Raw genomic sequence first — 22270 nt, forward strand, 5'->3', positions numbered from 1 at the left:
AAGGAGATAATAATGCTCTCAGATTTCTTTTAAAGACAATCTTTGTCTTTTTAAAAAAGAAGTCTAAATCCTAGCTCTTTAGCTTGTCGGGAATTGTGAGCCATGTTTAATTAACTGCATGAAGTCAGAAACATGATTAGTGTAGGAGGTCATAGTAGTGCATATATGGCAGCTACTGTAAATCAGTGAAAATGTTGGTGAACTTTCTGTGTTAACTCTAATCTGAGTCCTTATCTCCAGCCCTATAGGGGTAGCAATCCACAACAGAAGTTCTGTTGTTTGTACAAATAGGCTGCACCAGTATCTTCTTGCTGCAGTAACTTATAACTGGATTTTATTAATAAAAATAATTCTGATGGATTTTGAACCTCAAAGAAAATCAAACTTTTGCTATCTTCTACACCTTTTTTTCAATTTTCTTAAACAGTTGTATTTTAAAGTATACATGTAATGTATCACATTTAAATTTTTAATTTATTACAGTAAAATGTAGTGATTAATACCCATGGTCTGGAGTCATGCTAACGAGCTTATTCCCAGAGACCCATATGTTGTGTTAGTGTGTAACCCATATATTATGTTAGTGTGTTAGTGTGTGAGTTAGAATGGGCAGGTTATCTTAGCACTCTAAGCTTGTTTCTTCTTTTGTAAAATAAAATTAATAATAGTGTGTATTTCAAAGGCTTGTAGGATATACTAAATTTGGTGATAATGCATGTAAAGCACTGTGCTTGGTGATGGGCATATAGTATGCTCTTAATAAATCTTAGTTAATATTATTTTAGGACCTTGTTGCTCACTTTGTATCTTTGATTCCTGTTATGCCTGATGCACTGGATGAAAATGATGGTTTTAATATATGGATGACATCAGAGGTAACCAATTACAATTTACAATTTAAATGTATAATGTTTGCTTTTCTTTTAAAGAAACATTTCAAAAATATTATGCACTTATGTAGTAGCTTTCCTTATGCAATTTGAAGACATTTGATAATTTAATACACTGTTTTCATTCAGCTCTATAACAACCCATAGAAATAATTCTTAAAGACCAAAAATCTTGTTCAACTCTTTAAGTAGCTCATAATATTCAGATTCAGCAGGAATTCCAGGAGTACAATATTATGACATTCTCCAGAGAGAAATATGAAATATGCCTTGTTCACTGTAGAGGTGGTTAGACCCTGAAGTCTAGGGGAAATACCACCACTTCCCAGAAGCCTTCCCCAGTTTTCCCATATCTGAATGAAGGGCTTCCTTGGCACTTGGATTAAAATTGTCTTTAGACTTGTTGCCATGCAATATTTGGGATATATTTGAACTAAAAACTATTTATTTGAAATTTAAATTGCTTCAGGCATCCCATCCCTCCCCCCAAAAATCTGGCAATCCTAATTAGAACACTTTTTCCATTTCACCTTAAATTATATTTAGTTGATTATACACTGGCCCTATACCCACACACTATACATATACATCCCAAGTTTAATCTTCTTGAATGAAAAGGCAAATTTGCACTTATCTAGAATGTTTAGTCAAGGCTAAACTGGTTTTTCCAGTAGTCATGTATGGATGTGAGAGTTGGATGGTGAAGAAAACTGAGGACTGAAGAATTGATGCTTTTGAACTGTGGTGTTGGAGAAGACTCTTGAGAGTCCCTTGGACTGCAAGGAGATCCATCCAGTCCATCCTAAAGGAGATCAGTCCTGGGTGTTCATTGGAGGGACTGATGTTGAAGCTGAAACTCAAATACTTTGGCCACCTGATGCGAAGAGTTGACTCATTGGAAAAGACCCTGATGCTTGGAGGGATCGGGGGTGGGAGGAGAAGGGGATGGCAGAGGATGAGATGGCTGGATGGCATCAGCGACTCAATGGACATGAGCTTGAGTAAACTCTGGGAGTTGGTGATGGACAGGGAGGCCTGGCGTGCTGCGATTCACGGGGTCGCAAAGAGTCAGACACGACTGAGCAACTGACCTGAACTGAACTGAGAGTGTTGAGAAGCTGGATTTGAGCTGAAGTGGATTTAGAGAGCACAGGACTAATTCATTAGGTCAGTTACCCTGCCTTCTGCTAAATGAAAGTGAGAGGACCACCAGCCGTGGTTTGGACCCAGTGACTCAAATCCGGTAAAACTCAGAGGTGTCTGTTAACTCTAGACTCTTCTGAGACTCTTCAGACTAATCAGAATGTGTTACAACCCTGCAGAACATTGAAAAGATAGCCTCTAAAGTAGCTAAAAATAACTGTGAAAATAACCATTCTGGCAAATACCAGTGCTTCCAAGTGCCCTCCAAGCCAAACGGTACTCATAATCAACAGGTCCCCACCGGCACAGACTTCCTCTTGGCTGGTGTCTCCCATTGCCGTGAACTCTGGACTTGGGATGTCCCTGAGTGAATGACTGATTAAATCGTCGCAGGAGTTATTTCCTCTACCCAACATACAGTCTTTGAACAAACCTTTGTTCAAATCCTACTTCAACCACCTGGTAGCTGTGTGACTTAAGTTATTCAGCTCCATGGGACCTCACTTTCCTCATCTGTGTCATACAGGGATTTTGACAGGATAGGCAGCTGAAACACAGTATGTTAGTTACGTTGTTGTGGTTGTTCAGTCGCTAAGTCGTGTCCGACTCTTTGTAACCCCCTGGGCTGCGGCAGCCAGGTGTCTCTGTCCTTCACTATCTCCTGAGTTTGCTCAGATTCATGTCTTTTGAGCTGTGATGCTATCATGCTATCTAACTACCTCATCCTCTGTCGCTGTCTTCTCTTTTTGCCTTCCGTCTTTCCCAGCTTCAGAGTCTTTTCCAATGTTAGTTACCTACTCTCATTCATTCCCTCCTTCTCTTATGAGATGCTGTCAGGGGATCCTCCTTGGTCTGATATTGAAGACTACTCATGTTCTGCTCTTCATTCTCCTGTTCATCACGTGTATCTTTCAGAACCATTCTTCCTAACCTCTATCCCTCACCATCACATCCAGCCAGTGTGTACTGATGTGGCCACATCTGTTGTTAAACCATTGAAACACTTCCGGACTGACTGGTAAATAGTCAGTCACTCTGAGAGCTCCTGAGCTCCCCCTCCCCAAGCTCCCTGGCCACCACAGCCCTTTCTCTGGGACTAATGAAGTGGAAGCATGTGTCCAGCCTAAGTGGTGCAGCCGAGTCTGCATGGTACAGCTGCTACTCAGCAGCAACACATTATTGCCATATGAACATTTGGGCCCATGTATTTTGTTAGATCCTTTGATTCTTCAAGAGAATCCAGAAATCCAGAGTTGTATGTATGATCTTCCAATTTTTAAAAGCATTTTGGGGTCAAGCAAAACACACCTATAGACTGGAGCTAAATCATAAGCCACTGGTCTGCCACCTCTGCTGTGCTTTTTCTGTCCTGCTACAACTGCCTTACTAGGCACTCTGCATTTGGTTACACCCACCCCTGCTGTTCAGGTCTTTCGGCTAAGGAAGTTTCCATCACTTTTCTTGATTGGGCTCCAACTCAGATCTCTTCTTCTAAGTTGAGAGCACTATATTGGTACAGGGCAGAGAGTGACTCCATTGACCAAAGGATCCTTTCCTCCAAAAACAGGTGTGATTTCCTTTCAGATGAAGTTCCTTAAAATATTAGCCAATTTTATTATTCAGTCACTGAGTCATGTTCAATTCTTTGTGACCAAAGAGTTGCAGCACGCCAGGCTTCCCTGTCCATCACCATCTCCTGGAGTTTGCCTCAACTCACGTCCATTGAGTCAGTGATGCCATCCAACCACCTCATCCTCTTTTGTCCCCTTCTCCTCCTACCTTCAATCTTTCCCCGCATCAGGGAAAATGAGTCAGCTCTTCGCATCAGGTGGCCAAAGTATTGAAGTTTCAGCTTTAGAATCAGTCCTTCCAATGAATATTCAGGGTTGATTTCCTTTAGGATGGACTGGTTTGATCTCCTTGCTGTCCAAGGGACTCTCAAGAGTCTTCTCCAACACCACAGTTCAAAAGCATTTATTCTTTGGTGCTCAGCCCTGTTTTCCCAGGATATTTGTCCCCCCAAAAAATCTGCCTCATTTTGGATGATAAAATTATTGGATCACCCAGTATCCTTATGTTCCAGGCTAATGTTCTATCTTTCTAATGCCCTAATGTTTTAACAGGAAAAGTGTGTCAGAGTTTTAGGCTTTGCAGTCATCTTAGTGACCTGGCAGAAATGTGTGTGTAAGGGTGTGGAGGGGCCCTGAATCTGTTGGATGCTTGCACTACTCAACTCTCTCCTCCCCTCCCTTCCTGTTTTTTTTTTTGTCCTTGTTGCTTTTGTTTCACCTTAGCGCTGCATCAGTTTGGCTATTGGAAATAAGGAGGAGCATGCCATACTTCTCTGTAATTTCTTCCTGTATTTTGGAAAGAAAGCTTTGGTCCTTCTAGGAACCTCAGTGTTGGAAGTAAGTGTTGGACTTAATATTTAAATAGTGTAAACAAAACTTTCAGTTACAAGTTTTAAAGACTTCAACTCCAAGTTTCCATTTTTTTCACAAATTAGGAAATTTCATAGGCAAACAAATATTTACTTAGGGGAATAATGTTGCTTCATCAACATTTCCACAATGTAAAGAATGACTTCCTTTTGTTTTTCTTCTTTGTAAAGTAGTACAGATAATAGTGCTACTTCATGGCAGCAAATTTGGAAAACTCAGCAATGACCACAGGACTGGAAAAGGTCTGTTTTCATTCCAGTCCCAAAGAGGGACAATGCCAAAGAATGTTCAAACCACTGTAAAATTGTGCTCATTTCACATGCTAGCAAGGTTATGCTCAAAAGCCTTCAAGGTAGGCTTCAGCATTATGTGAACTGAGAACTTCCAAATGTAAAAGCTAGGTTTCAGAGAGGCAGAGGAACCAGAGATCAAATGCCAACATTTGTTGGATCATGGAGAAAGCAAGGGAGTTCCAGGAAAACATCTACTTTGCTTCATTGACTATGCTAAAGCCTTTGCCTGTGTGGATCACAATAAAATGTGGAAAATTCTTAAAGAGATGGGAATACCAGACCACCGTACCTGTTTCCTGAGAAACCTGTATGCGGGTCAAGAACCAGCATTAGAACGGGACATGGAACAACTGACTGGTACAAAACTGGGAAAGAAATATAACATGGCCGTATGTTGTCCCCCTGCTTATTTAACTTCTATGCGTGAGTACATCATGTAACATGCCGGACTGGATGAATCACAGGCTGGATTCAAGATTACTGGGAGAAATATCAACAACCTCAGATATGCAGATGATGCCACTCTAATGGCAGAAAGTGAAGAGGAACTAAAGAGCCTCTTAATGAGGGTGAAAGAGAAGAGTGAAAAAGCTGATCTGAAACTCAGTGTTAAAAAACTAAGATCATGGCATCCAGACCCATTACTTCATGGCAAATAGATGGCAAAAAAGTGGAAGCAGTGACAGATTTTCTTCCTTGGGCTCCAAAATCATTGTGGACAGTGACTGCAGCCATGAAATTAAAAGACGCTTGCTCTTTGGAAGGAAAGCTACGACAGACCTAGACAGTGTATTAAAAAGCAGAGATATCGCTTTGCCAACAAAGGTCTGTATAGTCAAAGCTATAGTTTTTCCAGTAGTCAGGTACAGATGTGAGAGTTGGACCATAAAGAATACTGAGCGCTGAAGAACTCTTGCTTTTGAACTGTGGTGCTGGAGAAGAAGACTCTTGAGAGTCCCTTGGACTACAAGGAGATCAATCTAGTCAATCCTAAAAGAAATCAACCCTGAATATTAACTGGAAGGAATGATGCAGAACCTGAAGCTCCCATACTTTGGCAACCTGATGTGAGGAGCTGACTCATAGAAAAGACCCTGATGCTGGGAAAGATTGAGGGCAAAAGGAGAAGAGGGTGGCAGAGAATGAGATGGTTAGATAGTGTTACTGATACAATGGACATGAGTTTGAGCAAACTCTGGAAAATGGTGGAGGACAGAGGAACCTGGCATGCTGTATGTAGTTCATGGGGTCACAAAGAGTTGGACATGACTTAGCGACTGAACATCATGGGGTTACTAGAAATACTCAGTTATGTAGTAAATATATGACACTGAGAGCAGCACCTGGTTTATGGAAAATGCTCAATAAGTGATGGTGGTAGGTGATGTAGCAATAGTTATCGTAGTAATAGTTATGTAGTGGTTGTTAACCATCATCACCATCATCATCTTTATATGTTCCTAGAATTATATTTAAGATAATTAAGATGTACCTCTCCCTATTTTTCACTGCTCAAATTTTAATTGTGCAAGAAATGGGCCAGAAGTTCACTAATTTGTACAACTTAATTATATACTCCTGTATTCAAACCTCCAGAAAGCTGCCTTATTAGGACTCTTTATTTCTATTCAGTAATATGAACATATTGATACGCATTTAAAACTTCAAGATTTTTTTTTTGTCATGATCATTTATTTCTATGTATTTCCTTTGCAAAGCTTATTATTTCTGTGTCCTGTTTGTTAGCTGAAAACCTATGGCTTATTTCCCCATGTGATCGCGCGGCTGTAGCTTTGAGCACCACTAGATGGCAGTAAACAGTGAACAATATTTTAACAGACATTTGTATTTGTACCTGTGAGTCAACACTGGGTGGCAGCACTTACCTGTAAGTTTCACCTTGTCTGTGTGGTTGAGGTGACACCACTTTACCTGGGAAATGCCATGGACAGAGGAACCTGGTGGGCTACAGTCCATGGGGTCACAAAGAGTCAGACACGACTGAGCAACTTTCACTTCACTAATAATGTTTACTAATTGTATGATCTCAGCCTTATTTATTTCTCTGACCCTCAAAGTGAAAGTGAAAGTCCCTCATTTGTGTCTGACTCTTTGCAACCCCATGGACTACACATTCCTTGGAATTCTCCAGGCCAGAATACTGGAGTGGGTAGCCTTTCTCTACTCCAGGGGATCTTCCCAACCCAGAGATTGAACCCAGGTCTCCCACATTGCAGGCGGATTCTTCACCAGCTGAGCCACAAGGGAAGCCCCTGCTCAAAGGAATAATGCTATTCCCTATTACCCTAGACAAGTTGTTATTCTCTTATTCTTCATGTGAAAGGTGGGCATGATAATCATACCTACCTCACAGAATTTGGAGTTAATTAAAGTGAGAAATTAAGTAAAATTAGCGTGAGCACTGAGTACAGAACCTGGGGTACGTAAATGATAAATGTTAAACAGTTATTATTATCATTACCTGAAATTTTTATGTTTTGCTAAATGAGAAAGGTTTACACATCACAAGTATGTGCAGAGCAAAATAGTAACATAGTGACTACTTTTATTCCTCAAATGGTTTTCTGTTTTTCTCTCTGGCCTCTAATTCTAGATCTTGTTCTCAAAATTAATTTGATGGCTTTTTAACTTCACCTAGCTTTTCAGAGCCTTGGACTAACACCATAACTCTACATGGTGTTCACCCTTGATCTCTAAGTATATTCTGCTTAAAGCAGGGCTAATCCATATAGCACCTTTGTGTGAGTTATGCAAAAGTACCCCTACACATTAGCACTAGCTATTGGGAAATGTTCTTCATATACTGATTTCATCAGAACAACGTATTTTATTGCTATGAGGGTGACAACACTGGCTCATAAGTTCTCTCATTTGAATCTTCATGCTAGCCTGGGCCTGTGGATTTCTATTGCTTTGGTTTTTCCCTTTTCAAAAAAATTGTAAATATTCTAAAAAAGGCTTTTAAAAGATAAGAGGTAACAGGGAGTTTCCTGATGACACAGTGGTTATGATTCTGGGCTTTCGCTGCTGTGGCCTGAGTTCAATCCCTGGTCAGGGAACGGAGATCCCACAAGCCGTGCAGCATGGCCAATAAATAGATACATCATACAGAAAAAAAATCAATAAGGTGATTGATAATATTATCTGTAAAAAGTCAGAGATAGCATATGCTTACACTACAATTTCCAATACAAAAATGAGTTAAATCAATCATGCCCCCAAAACAATTTTAACTCTTTCTTTGGACAGGGGCACGTGGCGTATGTATTAACTCAGGAAACTGATGAATATTTGCTTTGGAATCCATTAACTGGACAGTGTCATAAGCAGTTTGACCCATTTTGTCCATTACAAGGTGTAGATTGTTTGTTTGATGGTGAAAACGTAAGTGTATTGGGTGAGGGGGGAAGATCTTGAGTTCTGTCCTCCAGAGTCAAACTTGTGGCTCTCTACCCTGACTGTACATTAAAATCATGTGGAAACGCTGAGGAAACCGTAGATGTTCAGTTAGAATCCCTGGGGTGTAGGGGCAGGGAAATCTTATGTCCCCAAAGCTCCTTGAGGTGATTCCGTAGCACCTCCAAGGCTGAGAACCAATGAGCAGTCTAGTGTTCACATGCCCCTGGAATTCTGTGTACCTCCTGCCGCAGAGCTGTCCTTGGCTTCTGCCAGTTCACTGGGTAGTAAGACTGTAACCCCCTATGGGCTTCGTACTCCCGTGGGCCAATGTTGATTCTCTGTTAATGTTTTAATAGGTTTGGTTTAATCTGCAGCAGAATAATTCACCAATGGCTGTGTATTTTGACTGTTCAAAGGAAAGTTTCTGGAAACAGTTGCTTCCAAAAAATTATCAAGGAACAAACACACGAAGCATTCAGGTAAATCACACCTTTCCAGGTGTGTCTGTATGAAAGTTACCATTGGTTCTGACCTTAGAGTTGTGACAGCTCTTGTTACATTTATATAGCTGGTTGCTTATTGAATGGTTTAGCAACATCAATAAAATCCAGTTTTCTCTGCCATCCAGCCTGACTTTAGGCTACTCTGATCCTTTTCCTCTACTTGTGAAAGAAGAATTGAGAAGAAGACATCATCTTAATTGTGAATTTAGGTTTTCGAGTAAAATTTTTAAAGTATTCATCATGAAACAGAAACTATAACGTCCAGATGGTGTAATAAGTTCTTACTTTGACCTTGCACTTCTACGACACATCCATGACAATAATAAACTATAAAAATTGAAAAACAAAAGGCTTATCTGGGCTCTGAACCATGATGGGTATCTACTGGAATAGAAATAGGACAGAAACACCATCTTGAGCAGGGCCCAAAGAGGATGGGAGCAAAGTCTAAAAGTGAGTCATGAAGTCCAGGGAACCAGAGCCAGTCTCACTTTTTGAAGCCAGGACTATGATGGAGCTTCCCTGCCTTGCTCCTCTTGAGAGAAGATGAGAAAGGTAAGCTGCAGACCCATTACCTGGAGCTCTAAGAGACCAAAGTACAGATCAGAGCATCAGGAACCAATCTAACCACCAGACGACCTGGCCAGAGAATCTGTGGTGTGTTCAGCATCACTTTGGGAAGACACCCAAATTCCATTTCAACAGCAGTTTCTGGATTGAGAGCCATGGTATGTCAATGTGCAGGCAATTGCAAAATTCAAAAACTGGGAGCTATGACCCAGAGGAAGAAAGAGGGGGGATAAGAAAAAGAACAATGGAAAAATAGGAAGAAGACAATTCATAGAAGCAGAAACTCCAGAGTTCAACCTCACTTGTACTGAGGGAAATATAATTTAAAACAAACATGATTTTTACATGTATAAGATTAGAAAACATTTTTTTAAGTGTGATGATATCAAATATTGGCAAACAGGCTGAGAAATAGTGAGAGTGTAAATTGCTATAAACTCTTTGAAAATCAATATGGTAAGGTTGGTAAAGTTGAAAAAGCTCAACCTTTGACCCACCAATTCAACTTCTAAGTATGTACCCTAGCACAGAGAGATGAGCACAACAATGGTCATTACTAAATTGCTTGAAATAGAAAAAAAAAAAAAAGGACGCAATTGATCAACCAGAAAATGGGCACATAAGTTGTCAAGAACCCATACTATGAAATCTTATATGTGTGTATGTGTAGGTCGCTCAGTCATGTCTGACTCTTTGCGACCCCATACACCATAGCCCACCAGGCTCCTCTGTCCATGGAATTCTCCAGGCAAGAATACTGGAGTGGGTTGCCATTCCCTTCTCCAGGGGATCTTCCTGGCCCAGGGATCAAACCCAGGTCTCCTGCATTGCAAGCAGATTCTTTACTGTCTAAGCCACCAGGGAAACCCAAAATCTTCTATACAGTAGTAAAAAAGAATATATGAAACTAATTTACTGTAGCTCTCAACTTGACTGTACATTTATGACATCAGAATCTCTGAGTGAAGAGCCCACACACTGGTGTTACTTAAAGCTCCCCAAGTGATTCCCACATGTAGCCACAGTTGAGAACCACTGACCTAGAGCCATTGTATCAACATGAGTGAATATAAAAAATGTAATGTTGAGCAAAATAAAGAAGATGTGAAATGACACATATATATGAAGTTTGAAAAATATGTGTTTATATATATATAGATATATAAGTGAAAATGTTAGTTGCTCAGTTGTGTCCAACTCTTTGTGACCCAATGGACTGTAGCCCTGCCTGCTCCTCTGTCCATGGATTTCTCCAGGCAAGAATACTGGAGTGGGTTGCCATTTCCTATTCCAGGTGGTCTTTCCAACCCAGGTATCGAACTAGCGTTTTCTGCTTGGCAGGCAGAAAGAATACCATCTAAACCATCAGAGAAGTCCATAGATACATAGTGATAGTATAAAAGCTTGCATGAGAATGATAAACATCAAATTTAGGGTAAAGGTTACCTTTGGAGAGAGAAAAAAGGGGAATGAGATCAGAGAGCAGTATATAGATTACTTGAAGTCTATCTGTAATGTTTTACATCTTTTAAAAAAATGTATTTATTTATTTGACTGTGCATATGGGATCTAGTTCCCTGGCTGGGGATCGGTCCCAGGCTCCCTGTATTGGGAAGGCAGAGTCTTAGCCACTGGATCACCAGGGAAATTCCTACATCTTTTTGAAAAATCTAAAAAAATATGGATGCATACAAAGATTAGATATAGCTAGGTGGTATGTATGTTGGGTGGATGTTCATTACATTATTCTCAGTGCTTTATCTGTATGTTTGACATAGTTCACAATATCGAAAAGAAGGAATGGTGGTTGTGGGGGAAAAGAAATCAAACCGTACCAAAGTATATAAAATAGAGAGTTTCTTCCCTCTTCAGCATTTTTTCCCCACTCTCTAAGAAATAGCCACAGTCAGTAGTTTTTTGTGTATCCTTCTAAACATTTTCCTTGCAGATGCAAGCATTTATGTCTGTAAAGTCATTTTAAGTAAGGGGAAATGTGCTTATCTCTCTTGAGCAAGCCACATTTCCAGCACCCACGCAATGCCTTGCTTGCCTATCCTAAAGTTGTGACCAAAGCATTTGCTTGCAGCCTCCTAGGGGGAGAACAGTATATTCAGAGATGAGAATTTTTGTTTGTTTTAATCATTCTCTTATTAATTTGGGTAACATTTATTGAGTGCTGCAGTGGGTCAGCACTGTGTTAGGTATAGGTACCACAAGGAAAAAGAGTTTGATGTTGGGAAAGATTGAGGGCTAGAGGAGAAGGGGGCGACAGAGGATGAGGTAGTTGGATGGCATCATCAACTCAATGGACATGAGTTTGAGCAAACTCCGGGAGATGGTGAAGGACAGGAAAGCCTGCCATGCTGCAGTCCACGGGGGTACAAAGAGTTGGACAAAACTGAGCAACTGAACAGCAACCGTGTTCTTGGAGCTTGTGTTCTAGAGGAGGAAACAGAAGGAAGCAAGCACTTGGAGTAGAGAGAGATAAATACCACTAAGAAGAAATGAATGTGCGTTGGGAGCACACAGCAGGAAACCTGAGGGGAAGGGGAGCTTCAGGGGCTTCCTGGGGAAAAAAGTGATGACCAGCAGCACTGTGAAGAGGGCTGAGCAGCAGGAGCTGGTCTAGATGAAGATTAGTGAGGAGAGTAGTCCCAGCACAAAGCGGAAACAGCAGGCTTGAAGACCGGCTGTGTGTGTGTTAGTCGCTTAGTCATGTCCAACTCTTTGCAAGCCTATGGACTGTAGCCTGCCAGGCTCCTCTGTCAGTGGGACTCTCCAGGCAAGGATACTGGAGTGGGTTGCCATGACCTTCTCCAGGGGATCTTCCTAACCCAGGGATCAAACTCAGGTCTCCTGCACTGCAGGCAGATGAAAACCTGCAGGGCCAAGTGTCTGTCACAGAGCTGAAAGGCCAGCTTGGCTGCTACCAGGGGGTGAGCAGAAATGAGCTGAGGTCCTGGTCAGGACTTTGGCCTTTATTCTTTATTCAGCATCACCAAGGCAAGGGCTGCCGTAATCAAAATTGTATTTTTAAAAGCCACTCTGACTAAGAGTGGAAACTAAACCTTTTGTCAAGTTGAGTAATTAAACAGAAAACTCATAGTTGCATTTGACTTTTGTCTTTACTGATTTCTTCCCTGTGGGCCAGTGGCGCTTGATTTTCTGCCTTGTCACACACATACCAGAATAAACCACCGTCTGTAGTGAATGCTGGTTTTTTTGTTTTTTTTTTTTTTTCTGTTAATCACAATTGAGAACATAAATTTGAGTGTGTGTGTGACAGAGAAATGGAGTTAACAGGGACATCTTCTTGAACTTTTAAAGGTTATGAATTCCCTGAAAGGGGCCTTTGCCCAAATGGGAAATAGACTAACACTCCATAAACGTATTGGGTCAACATAACCCAGGCCTCTTTTTCAGGCCTGAAGGTGGTCTAGCTAATCCACGGGAGTTGCCAGGTTAGGGGCGCAGGGCAGTGTTTTGGAGGGGCAGACAGTAATTTGAGGACAGCAGTCGGGTTTTGGTTTACCTGCCTTGTCTTTAATAGTTGGTGACCTCTGCAAGATGATGCTGGGTTTTAGACTTTACTTTCTCTAGTATTTCATCTTCTGCCATGTTCTACTCTGGGCAAATTCATTGTACCTGAGCATATTCTCTAATCTAGTGGTTCTCCAACCATGGTAGGCATCATAACCCTTTGGAGGGCTTGTTAAAAAGCAATTTGCTAGGCTGTACCCTCAGAGTTTCTGAGTCAGTAGGTCTGAGGCTGCTGACTCAGCAACATTTTGCTGAGCAGGGGGTGGTGTCACATTTTGGGAGCCACTGACTTAGATCAGGACATGATAGACCGAGCCTCCTCAAATCACCCCTGAAATTTTCTGAGACCTAGAGTCCTAGCAAAAGTTTCCTCCCTTACACTCATGAGGGGGAAGCATCTGTCCCTGTCTCTACAGAGGTGCTGTTTCTCAGCTCATAAATATTCAAAGTAAAGACTCTCTAAACCCAGTCCCACTCATCCATTCTTGTCTATGTGAGCCCTGCAGGGCGTTTGGGTAGGAGGGAGGGGGTCGGAGAAGTCCTCTCCTTGTCCCAGAAAATCCAGCTCGGCGGAGCAGCATGGGGAGACACGGCAGAGCCTTGCTCTCTGCTGTTGCTGGGGTGCCGGAAGCAAAGGCTTGAAGACAGCAGAGACTGAAATGGACTCTGCGTATATGCTTGCATATGTGCGCATGCACACCTGTGAACACGGAGAAAACTGGCTCCTGCCTGCTGAAAGAAACAACGGAGGTGGATGATAAACCATGTTAGGAGAGTAATAACAGTACTATCTGACCTTAGTTGGGCAATACGTGCCAGGCTTTACATGTATGACTTTATTTTAAAATCTTCGCATGACCCCAGGAAAGTAGATGCTCTTATTGTCCCTCTTTAGGGCTTCCCTGGTGGCTCAGAGGTTAAAGTGTCTGCCTGCAATGCGGGAGACCCGGGTTTGATCCCTGTGTCGGGAAGATCCCCTGGAGAAGGAAATGGCAACCCATTCCAGTATTCTTGCCTGGAGAATCCCATGGACAGAGGAGCCTGGTAGGCTACAGCCCACGGGGTCGCAAAGAATTGGACACGACTGAGCGACTTCACATTCACTTTAAAAGATGTGGTAACCGAGACTCAAAGCGGTTAAGTAATTTCTCCAAAGTCACAGTTAATAACCGGATGAGACCAGTACAGCTTCCAGAGATTGTCTGATGGAATGAATAAGAATGCCAAGTTCTTATTTGAATAAACAAACAGCAGATCTGTCTCATGAGGAATATCTTTCGTAAATCCATTTCCCCTCCCTGCCCTGGTGAAGTAGTATTAAAATCAAAGGAAATGCTGTGATCTGTGTTAGCTCTGTGCTCCTATTATTGAGTGCTTCTGCCACATGAGAGGTTTAGGTTGCCCCCTCCATTATGATCAGCACTCCAAGGGGTGACTGATATCAAGATGGCCTCCCTAGAACCTTTTCTCACTTTCAGTTTTCTGTATTTCAGCCTGAAGAAATAATTTATTCTGATACTAATAAGAGCATGGTAGAAGATCTAAAGAACAGGTATGATCCCTGTTTATATGCTATGATTATCATGTTTTCTCCCTAATCTCCCATTCAGCCACCCTTCAGTCCTGTAACCCAGTCTCTCAAAAATACCTATTAGACTCAGCAACAGAAGCATGAAATGGAGATTTAATAGTTACTTCCATTGAGTCGTCTGGCTCTTGGCCCTTGCATAAAAAAATCAGCCCCTCTGCTATCCACAATACTCCTTGAAAAAACATGTGAAGTTAAATACAGTTGCATCTGGACAACATTGTGGGCTGCTATTGGGAAGTTCTCGACACAGACACCTGTTTAGCCTTTTAGTAATAATCAATAACTAACACTTCTTGACAGAGAAGGCAATGGCACCCCACTCCAGTACTCTTGCCTGGAAAATCCCATGGATGGAGGAGCCTGGTGGGCTGCAGTCCATGGGGTCGCAAAGAGTCGGACAAGACTGAGCGACTTCACTTTCCCTTTTCACTCTCATGCACTGGAGAAGGAAATGGCAACCCACTCCGGTGTTCTTGCCTGGAGAATCCCAGGGACGGTGTAGCCTGGTGGGCTGCCGTCTGTGGGGTCGCACAGAGTCAGACACGACTGAAGTGACTTAGCAGCAGCAGCAGCAGCAACAACACTTCTTAAAAGAACAATAGGGGTGTGGTAAAAACATCCGAGCTGGGTAGTAGAAATATCAGTACTGTCCCTGGTAGCCACCCTCATCCACATACTCCACAGACACACAAACACACACACGCACACCCTGAAGAGTTGCTCAGTCAAGCCCAAAATGTCACAGCCTTTGCAGCAGACCTTGCTCCTACTCCAGATATGTCAGAAGCTTCTAGATCTGACTACTTCCAGTGACTCATGCTGACACAGCAGGCTGGCATGTAAGCTGCTACCAACTAATCAAAACAGAAAAGGACAAAAAGCATTTTGCCACTCCCTTTTCTCACTAGCACATGACCCCCACCTCTTACTCCCCTACTTCTTCCCCAGGTCTTAACAAAAAAAAAAAAAGAAGAAGAAATGCACTAGGAAAATGGTCTCCAACTTTTAGTTTTCATCAGAATTGCTTCTGGAACTAAATATAGGTGCCAGAGTCCAGGATCAGACCTGTTGAGCCACTATCTGGAGGATAGTGAAGTGTTTTGATAGAACAGGTGATTTTCAGGATCAGACCTGCTGAGCCACTATCTGGAGGATAGTCAAGTATTTTGAGTCCTACAGGTGATTCTGGTGTGCAGCCATGACTGAGACTCTCTGCAAACTCAAAACCACTTACTTACTTTATTTGACTCAGCCAAAAGGAGAGGCCCAGCACACAATAATCCTCTGCAGAGGAAAGGCTTCCCACCAACCAGCTCACACTGGACTCCACTTTCTCCCTCCCTGGAACAGTTCCTCAGCAGGCACTGTTTCAGAGGCGGGGTAGGTAGGTGAAACTCCCTGCCTGCGTAGAGCATACATTTGGGGGAATGATCAGATCGGGGGAAACTGATCATCATACTGATCAATCCAGTGTCTCATTTCCTCCCAATTCCACTTGCTGGATTAACTGTTTTAATAACCCCATTCCTTCTAACATTACCCCAGACAAGATACCTGGATTTTTATAAAGGCATTTCTTGGAAATACGATGTCTTATGTCAGAGGAGGGTCTTGGAGAACAGGAATGTCAACCCAGTAATCAGGTGGTAGCAAATCACACCTAGTAGGCAGCTGTCTACACACAGGGAACTGGAAGAAAGAAGTGCCTTTGAGAACTAATTGCTAGCTACCCCAGGAAGCATCTTGCTTCCTCAAGCCAAGCAAGAGCCTGATCTTTCCCAAACCAGATTAATGTGGTTGATGACAGATATCCCTCACCATGGTGGTCTGGTTTTCTCCTACATCAAAAATGTATCATTTTTCAAATTGTGAATGACTATATATTTTAAACATTTATTTAATTTATTTGGCTGTGTGGGGTCCTAGATGCAGCATGAGTTGGATCATGGAGGATCTGTGGTTGCAGCACATGGCCTCTCGAGTTGTAGCACACGGGCTCCAGTGCTCCTGGGCAGTTTACTCAGTGGGGGATCTTAGTTCCTTGACCAGGGATTGAACCTACATCCCTTGCATTGCAAGGTAGATTCTTAATCAGTGGACCACCAGGGAAGTCCCTGCAAAGTATCATTCTCATACTTGAGTAAATGTGACAAAACTTTTTTTCACATTCATTAAATGATTTGTAATTTATCATAAAATGATCTTTGCATTCTTACCTTAGGATTGAAAGAACTCTGAAGTGTAAAATAATGGAATGGCGGCCTAAACAGCCAACACGTTGGAATAGACAGTGTACTTTCATTTTACGACAGATTCTTCCTAAGTTAGAACTTGGTACTGCAAGCTTTGTTTCGTCTGAAGAAGAGAGTGAATTTGAAAGACTACTACAATTTTATTGGGTTTGTATATGATTTAATACATTAACGACATTGGTTTTATCTATGATGTTAACTGCCAGATGATAGTAATCTTAAAAACCCCTGAGATATCTTTTATCTTGATCTCATGTTATACATGCTATGTCATTAAAATCCACTTATGTTTAGACTGAGACTTTGCAAATGTAGTGAATAACTAGTACTGTGACCAGATTGCATGACATTTTCTTGGAATCAGTTTTATGATACACAAACCACAAACTTTGGAAAGAGATGCCCAAAAGGAAATGACTTGCAACTAAGAAACTAAGAAATGATCTCTAGATGGTAGTAATAGGATGGATTCCCTGTCCTTGGTTCTGGGCAAGAGGACTTCAGGCAAGCTTTAATATCTTCCATATGCAAATTACTCTTAGATTTATACATCATAGCCTGGACTTTTGTTTTAACCTCCTCTCGTATATTCACCAGCACATTTAACATCATCCTGGATGGTAAAAAGGCCTATCAAACTCAAGTCCATAATCAAATAATCATGGCAGGCATTTTGGTGTATTTTAAAGTCCTTCTTTTCTTTCCCTACCAGTATCCTGAGTTCTGAGAATCCTCTCTCCTCCTCTTGCCTATGAATTGTTGCAGTAGTTTTTGGAAGCCCCAGCCTCTCAAGAGTGATATTCCTTCCCCCTTCCATCCTGTAGATCAGAAAATGTCCTCTAGAGAAAGCCTTGGAAAGAGGAAGGGAAGCTATCTGTTGGAAGTTGAAACTTAGGCTGCCAGGGAGGTGTCTGCAGGAACTATTCATGAATAGGGAGGTAGTTGTTTTGTTTTGCTTTCTTTTTAATTGAATTAGGGGGTAAATAGATAAGCAAAGTATTGTTAAGTATAAGTCAAGGTTTTAAACTTAGAGTTCCTTTGTAAAATTATCTGCTGTTTAATAACACAGATTCATAAATCTAGACTGCATCCTGCGGCTTGGGTTCAAATCCTGGCTCGACCATTCACTGACTTTGACCAAATTACCCAACTTCTCTATACGTTCTTACCCCATTGCACAAGATAAACAAGGATAAAAATAGTTAGCAATTTTGTGGTTGTGGTGAGGATTAAGTGAGTTGCTTAACCATAGCACCCAACACTTACTAAATGTTAACTATTATTTGTATTCCAGTGTAATTTATTAAGTAAACTAGGGAAGGATAGTGTACTATGCACTCACAAGGGAAGAGCACATGAAGAGATTTAAAGATCAGAAAAGTAAACAATCTGAGGCTTGAAAGCAGCTTATGATTGTCCTTTGTAAATTCTTTAATAGATAATTTTACATGAGACCCATGTCCCATATCCTTTAATCCTGTCATTGGAGGAAATGAAAGTGAAAGTCCCTCAGTCATGTCCAACACTTTGCCACCCCATGGACTATACAGTCCATGGAATTCTCCAGGCCAGGATACTGGACTGGGTAGCTATTCCCTTGTCCAGGGGATCTTCCCAACCCAGGAATCAAACCCAGGTCTCCTGCATTGTGGGAGGATTCTTTACCAGCTGAGTCACCAGAGAAGCCCAATCCTGTCATGCTGCTGCTGCTGAGTCGTGTCTGACCCCGTGCGACCCCATAGACGGCAGCCCACCAGGCTCCCCCGTCCCTGATATTCTCAAGGCAAGAACACTGAAGTGGGTTGCCATTTCCTTCTCCAGTGCGTGAAAGTGAAAAGGGAAAGTGAAGTCACTCAGTCATGTCCGACTCCTAACAACCCCATGGACTGCAGCCTACCAGGCTCCTCCGTCCATGGGATTTTCCAGACAAGAGTACTGGAGTGGGTTGCCATTGCCTTCTCCACCAATCCTGTCATAGATATCAATAAATATAAACTAAATCAATGTGAAATAAATTCTTCCAAAATGCTCTTTTAAATCATTTATATGACCAAGAAGTTTCCTTTTTGGCAGGTTGCCATTGCAGAAAAAGTGCAAGTATGTGGAATGTTAAATGTGTAGGCTCTGGCATTAGACAGACCTGGCTCTGCTCCTCTCTTTATAAAGTGGGGTTATAGCAAAACCTGCCTCAAAGGGTTGTTTGAGGATTAATTAAAATGTGAAGTATTTAGCACTGTGCCTAGAACATAGTACATGCTCAGTCACTTCAGTTGTGTCCGACTCTGTGTGACCCTATGAACTGGAGCCTGCTAGGCTCCTCTGCATGGGATCCTCCAAGACAAGAACATTTGAGTGGGTTGGCATGCCCTCCTCCAAGGGATTTTCCTGGCCCAGGTATCGAACCCGTGGTGTCTCCTGCATCTTCTGCATCACAGACAAATTCTTTACCACTGAGCCAACAAGGAGGTCCCCTAGAACTTGGTAAACACCCACAAAATGATAACTATTATTATTATTATTTTATGACTTCCATTTCTTTGAGGCTTCTGTAATCTTTTCATACAGTAATTCCCAACCACCTACATGATTGTAATGTGGGTTTATGTATTATTGTCTTTGGTCCAGGTCACAGGATTTCCTATCCAGATGCCATACACTGATGTCCAGTCAGTTATTGATGCTGTGTATCAAACTGGAATTCATTGTTCTGAATTTCCACAGACAGAATTTGCTCTAGCTGTGTACATTCACCCCTACCCAAACAACATATTATCTGTGTGGGTCTATTTGGCTTCATTAGCTCGACATCAGTGAAAAGGAAAAAGATAGAAGGAGAAGATGGTACATGGGCCCCCAACCAAAAGACAGACTTTTCTGGTACTTGGGATTTTTCTGTTTATCCTCAAGTCCAGACAAGCGTGAGCCCAATTTTTGGCTCACTTATAGAGTAAGGCACAAGACTCACTGCCTGAGTTTCTGGGGACAAGTATAAATGACCTCCTCATCAGAGGCCTCATCAAGGAGGACCCTTCGGAAAGTCTGGCGCCTGGGATCACTGTCTACAGTAGGTTTTATTCTAGGAAAGAAGCAATTCTGGCCTCTCTCCACAGCCAGTGTTGCTCTAATTGGGGGCCCCCATCACCTCCATCAAAATCACTTGGAAAGCCCTATTGAAAATACAGGTTCCCACATCCCATCCAGGACCTACTGAATCAGGATCTCTGAGAGTACAGCTCCAGAACCTACATTATTTAAAAAAAGCTTCCCAGGCAATTCTCTTAACCAGTTAAGAATGAGAACCCTGCCTTACAGAATGCTGTCATTACTAAAATGAGGCTGATAACTTTGATGATGGTTCTGATGGAATTCCAGGCAGGAGTTATTCAAATAGAAACCCATGAGATAAAAGATTATTTCGCTGAAGAATAAGAAGGAAATATGCCATTTTGGGTTAAGGACAGCTTCTGTGGGCTTCTTAAAAGTTTTCTCTTTAGATACTACTGACCTAAAGTCATTTCACCTCCAAGTATTTAGAAGGGACTCTCAGGAAACACTACTTAAATTTTTTCCTAATTCTGTGAGAAAGGGAGATAAACGTCTTGCCTGAATCTCAGAGGCCTCTTTATCTAAATGAGCAGCTCCCCATTCTGCCTCTGGCACTTTCTGCTGCTTTTCTTTCACAGTGGTGCCCCAAGGAGACCCATCCAGGGCCTCAAGAAAGAGTGGGTAGGGATCTAAGTAGAAAATACTGTACTTTATTATATTTGATTGTTCTGTACTTCATTGAGCAAAGTGTTCAAATAGTTTATTTAAATGTTACGTAACAACTTATTTTTTAATCAAAGGATAGATTTCCAAAGGTTTATGAGAGCAATTTTATATGAGGTTAAAGTAAGAAAAAGAAGATTCACTTCTCCCACTGTAGTAGCACTGGGGTTCCTTGAATCACTCCCAGAGAAGCAGAGAGCAAAAACCCCAAAATCATCCTCAGGGAACCCTCAGCCTAAATCCCCTCTCCCAATATACCTGCAGAGGCCAGAGAAGACCTCATTTATTTGCAGGATGTTAGTCTCAGACGAAACTCAAGATTACTAGAAAGAAAGGGTATGTAAAGAGAATGTTTTTTATGCAAGGTTAAAACTTTGTTATATATGTCTTCTGGCATGCATCAGAAAAATGATCAGAATTGTTTTTATTTGAATGTTTTTGTTTAAACATTCATTATTAACATTCATTAAACATATAAACATTCATTATTTGAATGTTGTGTTTAAATGCTGTAGGAGGCTTTGTTATTAACAAGTTTCCCACATCAATTGGGGTAGCACAAAATGATATCTGTGGAAAGACAAGTTTGCCAAATAAAGGCTGAACTCATACAGTTCATTTCTGTGCCATACTGAATGTTTACCTAGCTATTTTGTTCATTTTGTTTGTAGCTTTAGAATTGATAGACCACTTAAGAGTAAGGTGGAAAATGTTCATAGGCAAGTGTGCATTATATTCTGTATCATATTCATTTTTAAATATGTGTATTTCTCATCTAAAAATTTTTCCTAAAAATTGTGTGATTGTAATGAACCATGTTTTTTCATTTGACTGTTTTAAAAGTACATGATATTAGATGTAGTGTATAATTTTAAAATTTTTTGTTGTTCAGTCACTGTTGTGTCTGACTCTTTGCAACATCATCCACAAATAATTACAAAGCATCCAGTATGTACCAGACACTTCAGTATGTGCTAGAGGACAGTGTGAAGACATTCTTACAAGGAAAACAGATCATAAGCAAATAAACAGTAAGTAGGTGAAATAATTCCAGGGTATAATGAGCGCTATAAAGGAAACAAAAATATTGGCGTAATGGAGGACTTTGATGGGGATGGAGGGTATAAGCAGAGTAGTGGGAGAAGGCCTCTCCACAGAGATAAAGTTTTGAGCTGAGATTTAAAAGATGATTTATCAATTAGAATTGCATTCAGTTGCAAGGAACAGAAACCTAATCACAGTAACGTAATCCAATAGGGATTACAGAACTGTCAAGTGCAGAGGAGGCAGTCCAATTCTAGTGCAATAGCTCTGTGATGTCAGAAGTACATCAGCCTTCATCCATCTTTGTCACATCTCTAAGGAACCTTCTGTCTTCTTCCTCAGTGGCTCTCAAACTTCAGCATGCATAAGAATCACCTGAAGAGTTTGTTGAAACATACTTCGCTGGGCCTGACCTTTAGAGTTACTGATTCCATGAGATCGGGGGTGGGGCCTGAGAATTTGCATTTGTAACAAGTTCCCAGGTGATACGGAGACCACAGAGGCTCTAACCTTACAGTCATTTTCATTAAGAAAATGCAGACAGGGAGGAAGGAGGTAGAAGAGGCAGGTGGTTTAGCTCTTTTAAAAAGTTTTCTAGGAGACTATGCCCATTAACTTCTACTTACATCCCATTGGCCAGAAGTGCATCACTGCTAGCCACAAAAGAGACTGGAGATCAAGTATTTTAAATAGACAATTGCTCTCCCAATAAAATCAGTGTTCTCTTGGTGAGGAAGAGGGGAGGATGGCTATTGGATTAGGCATCTGTGGCTTCCATAGTTAAGAGGAAGCCAATCATGCAAAGACTTTTAGCA

At 41.5% G+C, this 22270-nt stretch overlaps 1 protein-coding gene across 1 annotated transcript in view; it reads left to right on the plus strand.

The window, feature by feature from the left end:
- The window catches only part of CC2D2B (coiled-coil and C2 domain containing 2B), a 96892-nt gene extending 75422 nt beyond the window's left edge, over positions 1–21470 (plus strand). The window contains exons 30-36 of the mRNA XM_043925975.1: positions 786–875; positions 4328–4441; positions 8038–8172; positions 8544–8666; positions 14294–14352; positions 16613–16790; positions 19269–21470. Coding sequence (XP_043781910.1) covers positions 786–875; positions 4328–4441; positions 8038–8172; positions 8544–8666; positions 14294–14352; positions 16613–16790; positions 19269–19457 — 888 coding nt within the window. The 3' untranslated portion in view covers positions 19458–21470. The remainder of the gene's footprint in view (positions 1–785; positions 876–4327; positions 4442–8037; positions 8173–8543; positions 8667–14293; positions 14353–16612; positions 16791–19268) is intronic.
- Positions 21471–22270: the final 800 nt, after the last annotated feature.

This window comes from Cervus elaphus, chromosome 15 (genome assembly GCF_910594005.1).
Source record: "Cervus elaphus chromosome 15, mCerEla1.1, whole genome shotgun sequence".
NCBI classification, from domain to species: domain Eukaryota; kingdom Metazoa; phylum Chordata; class Mammalia; order Artiodactyla; family Cervidae; genus Cervus; species Cervus elaphus.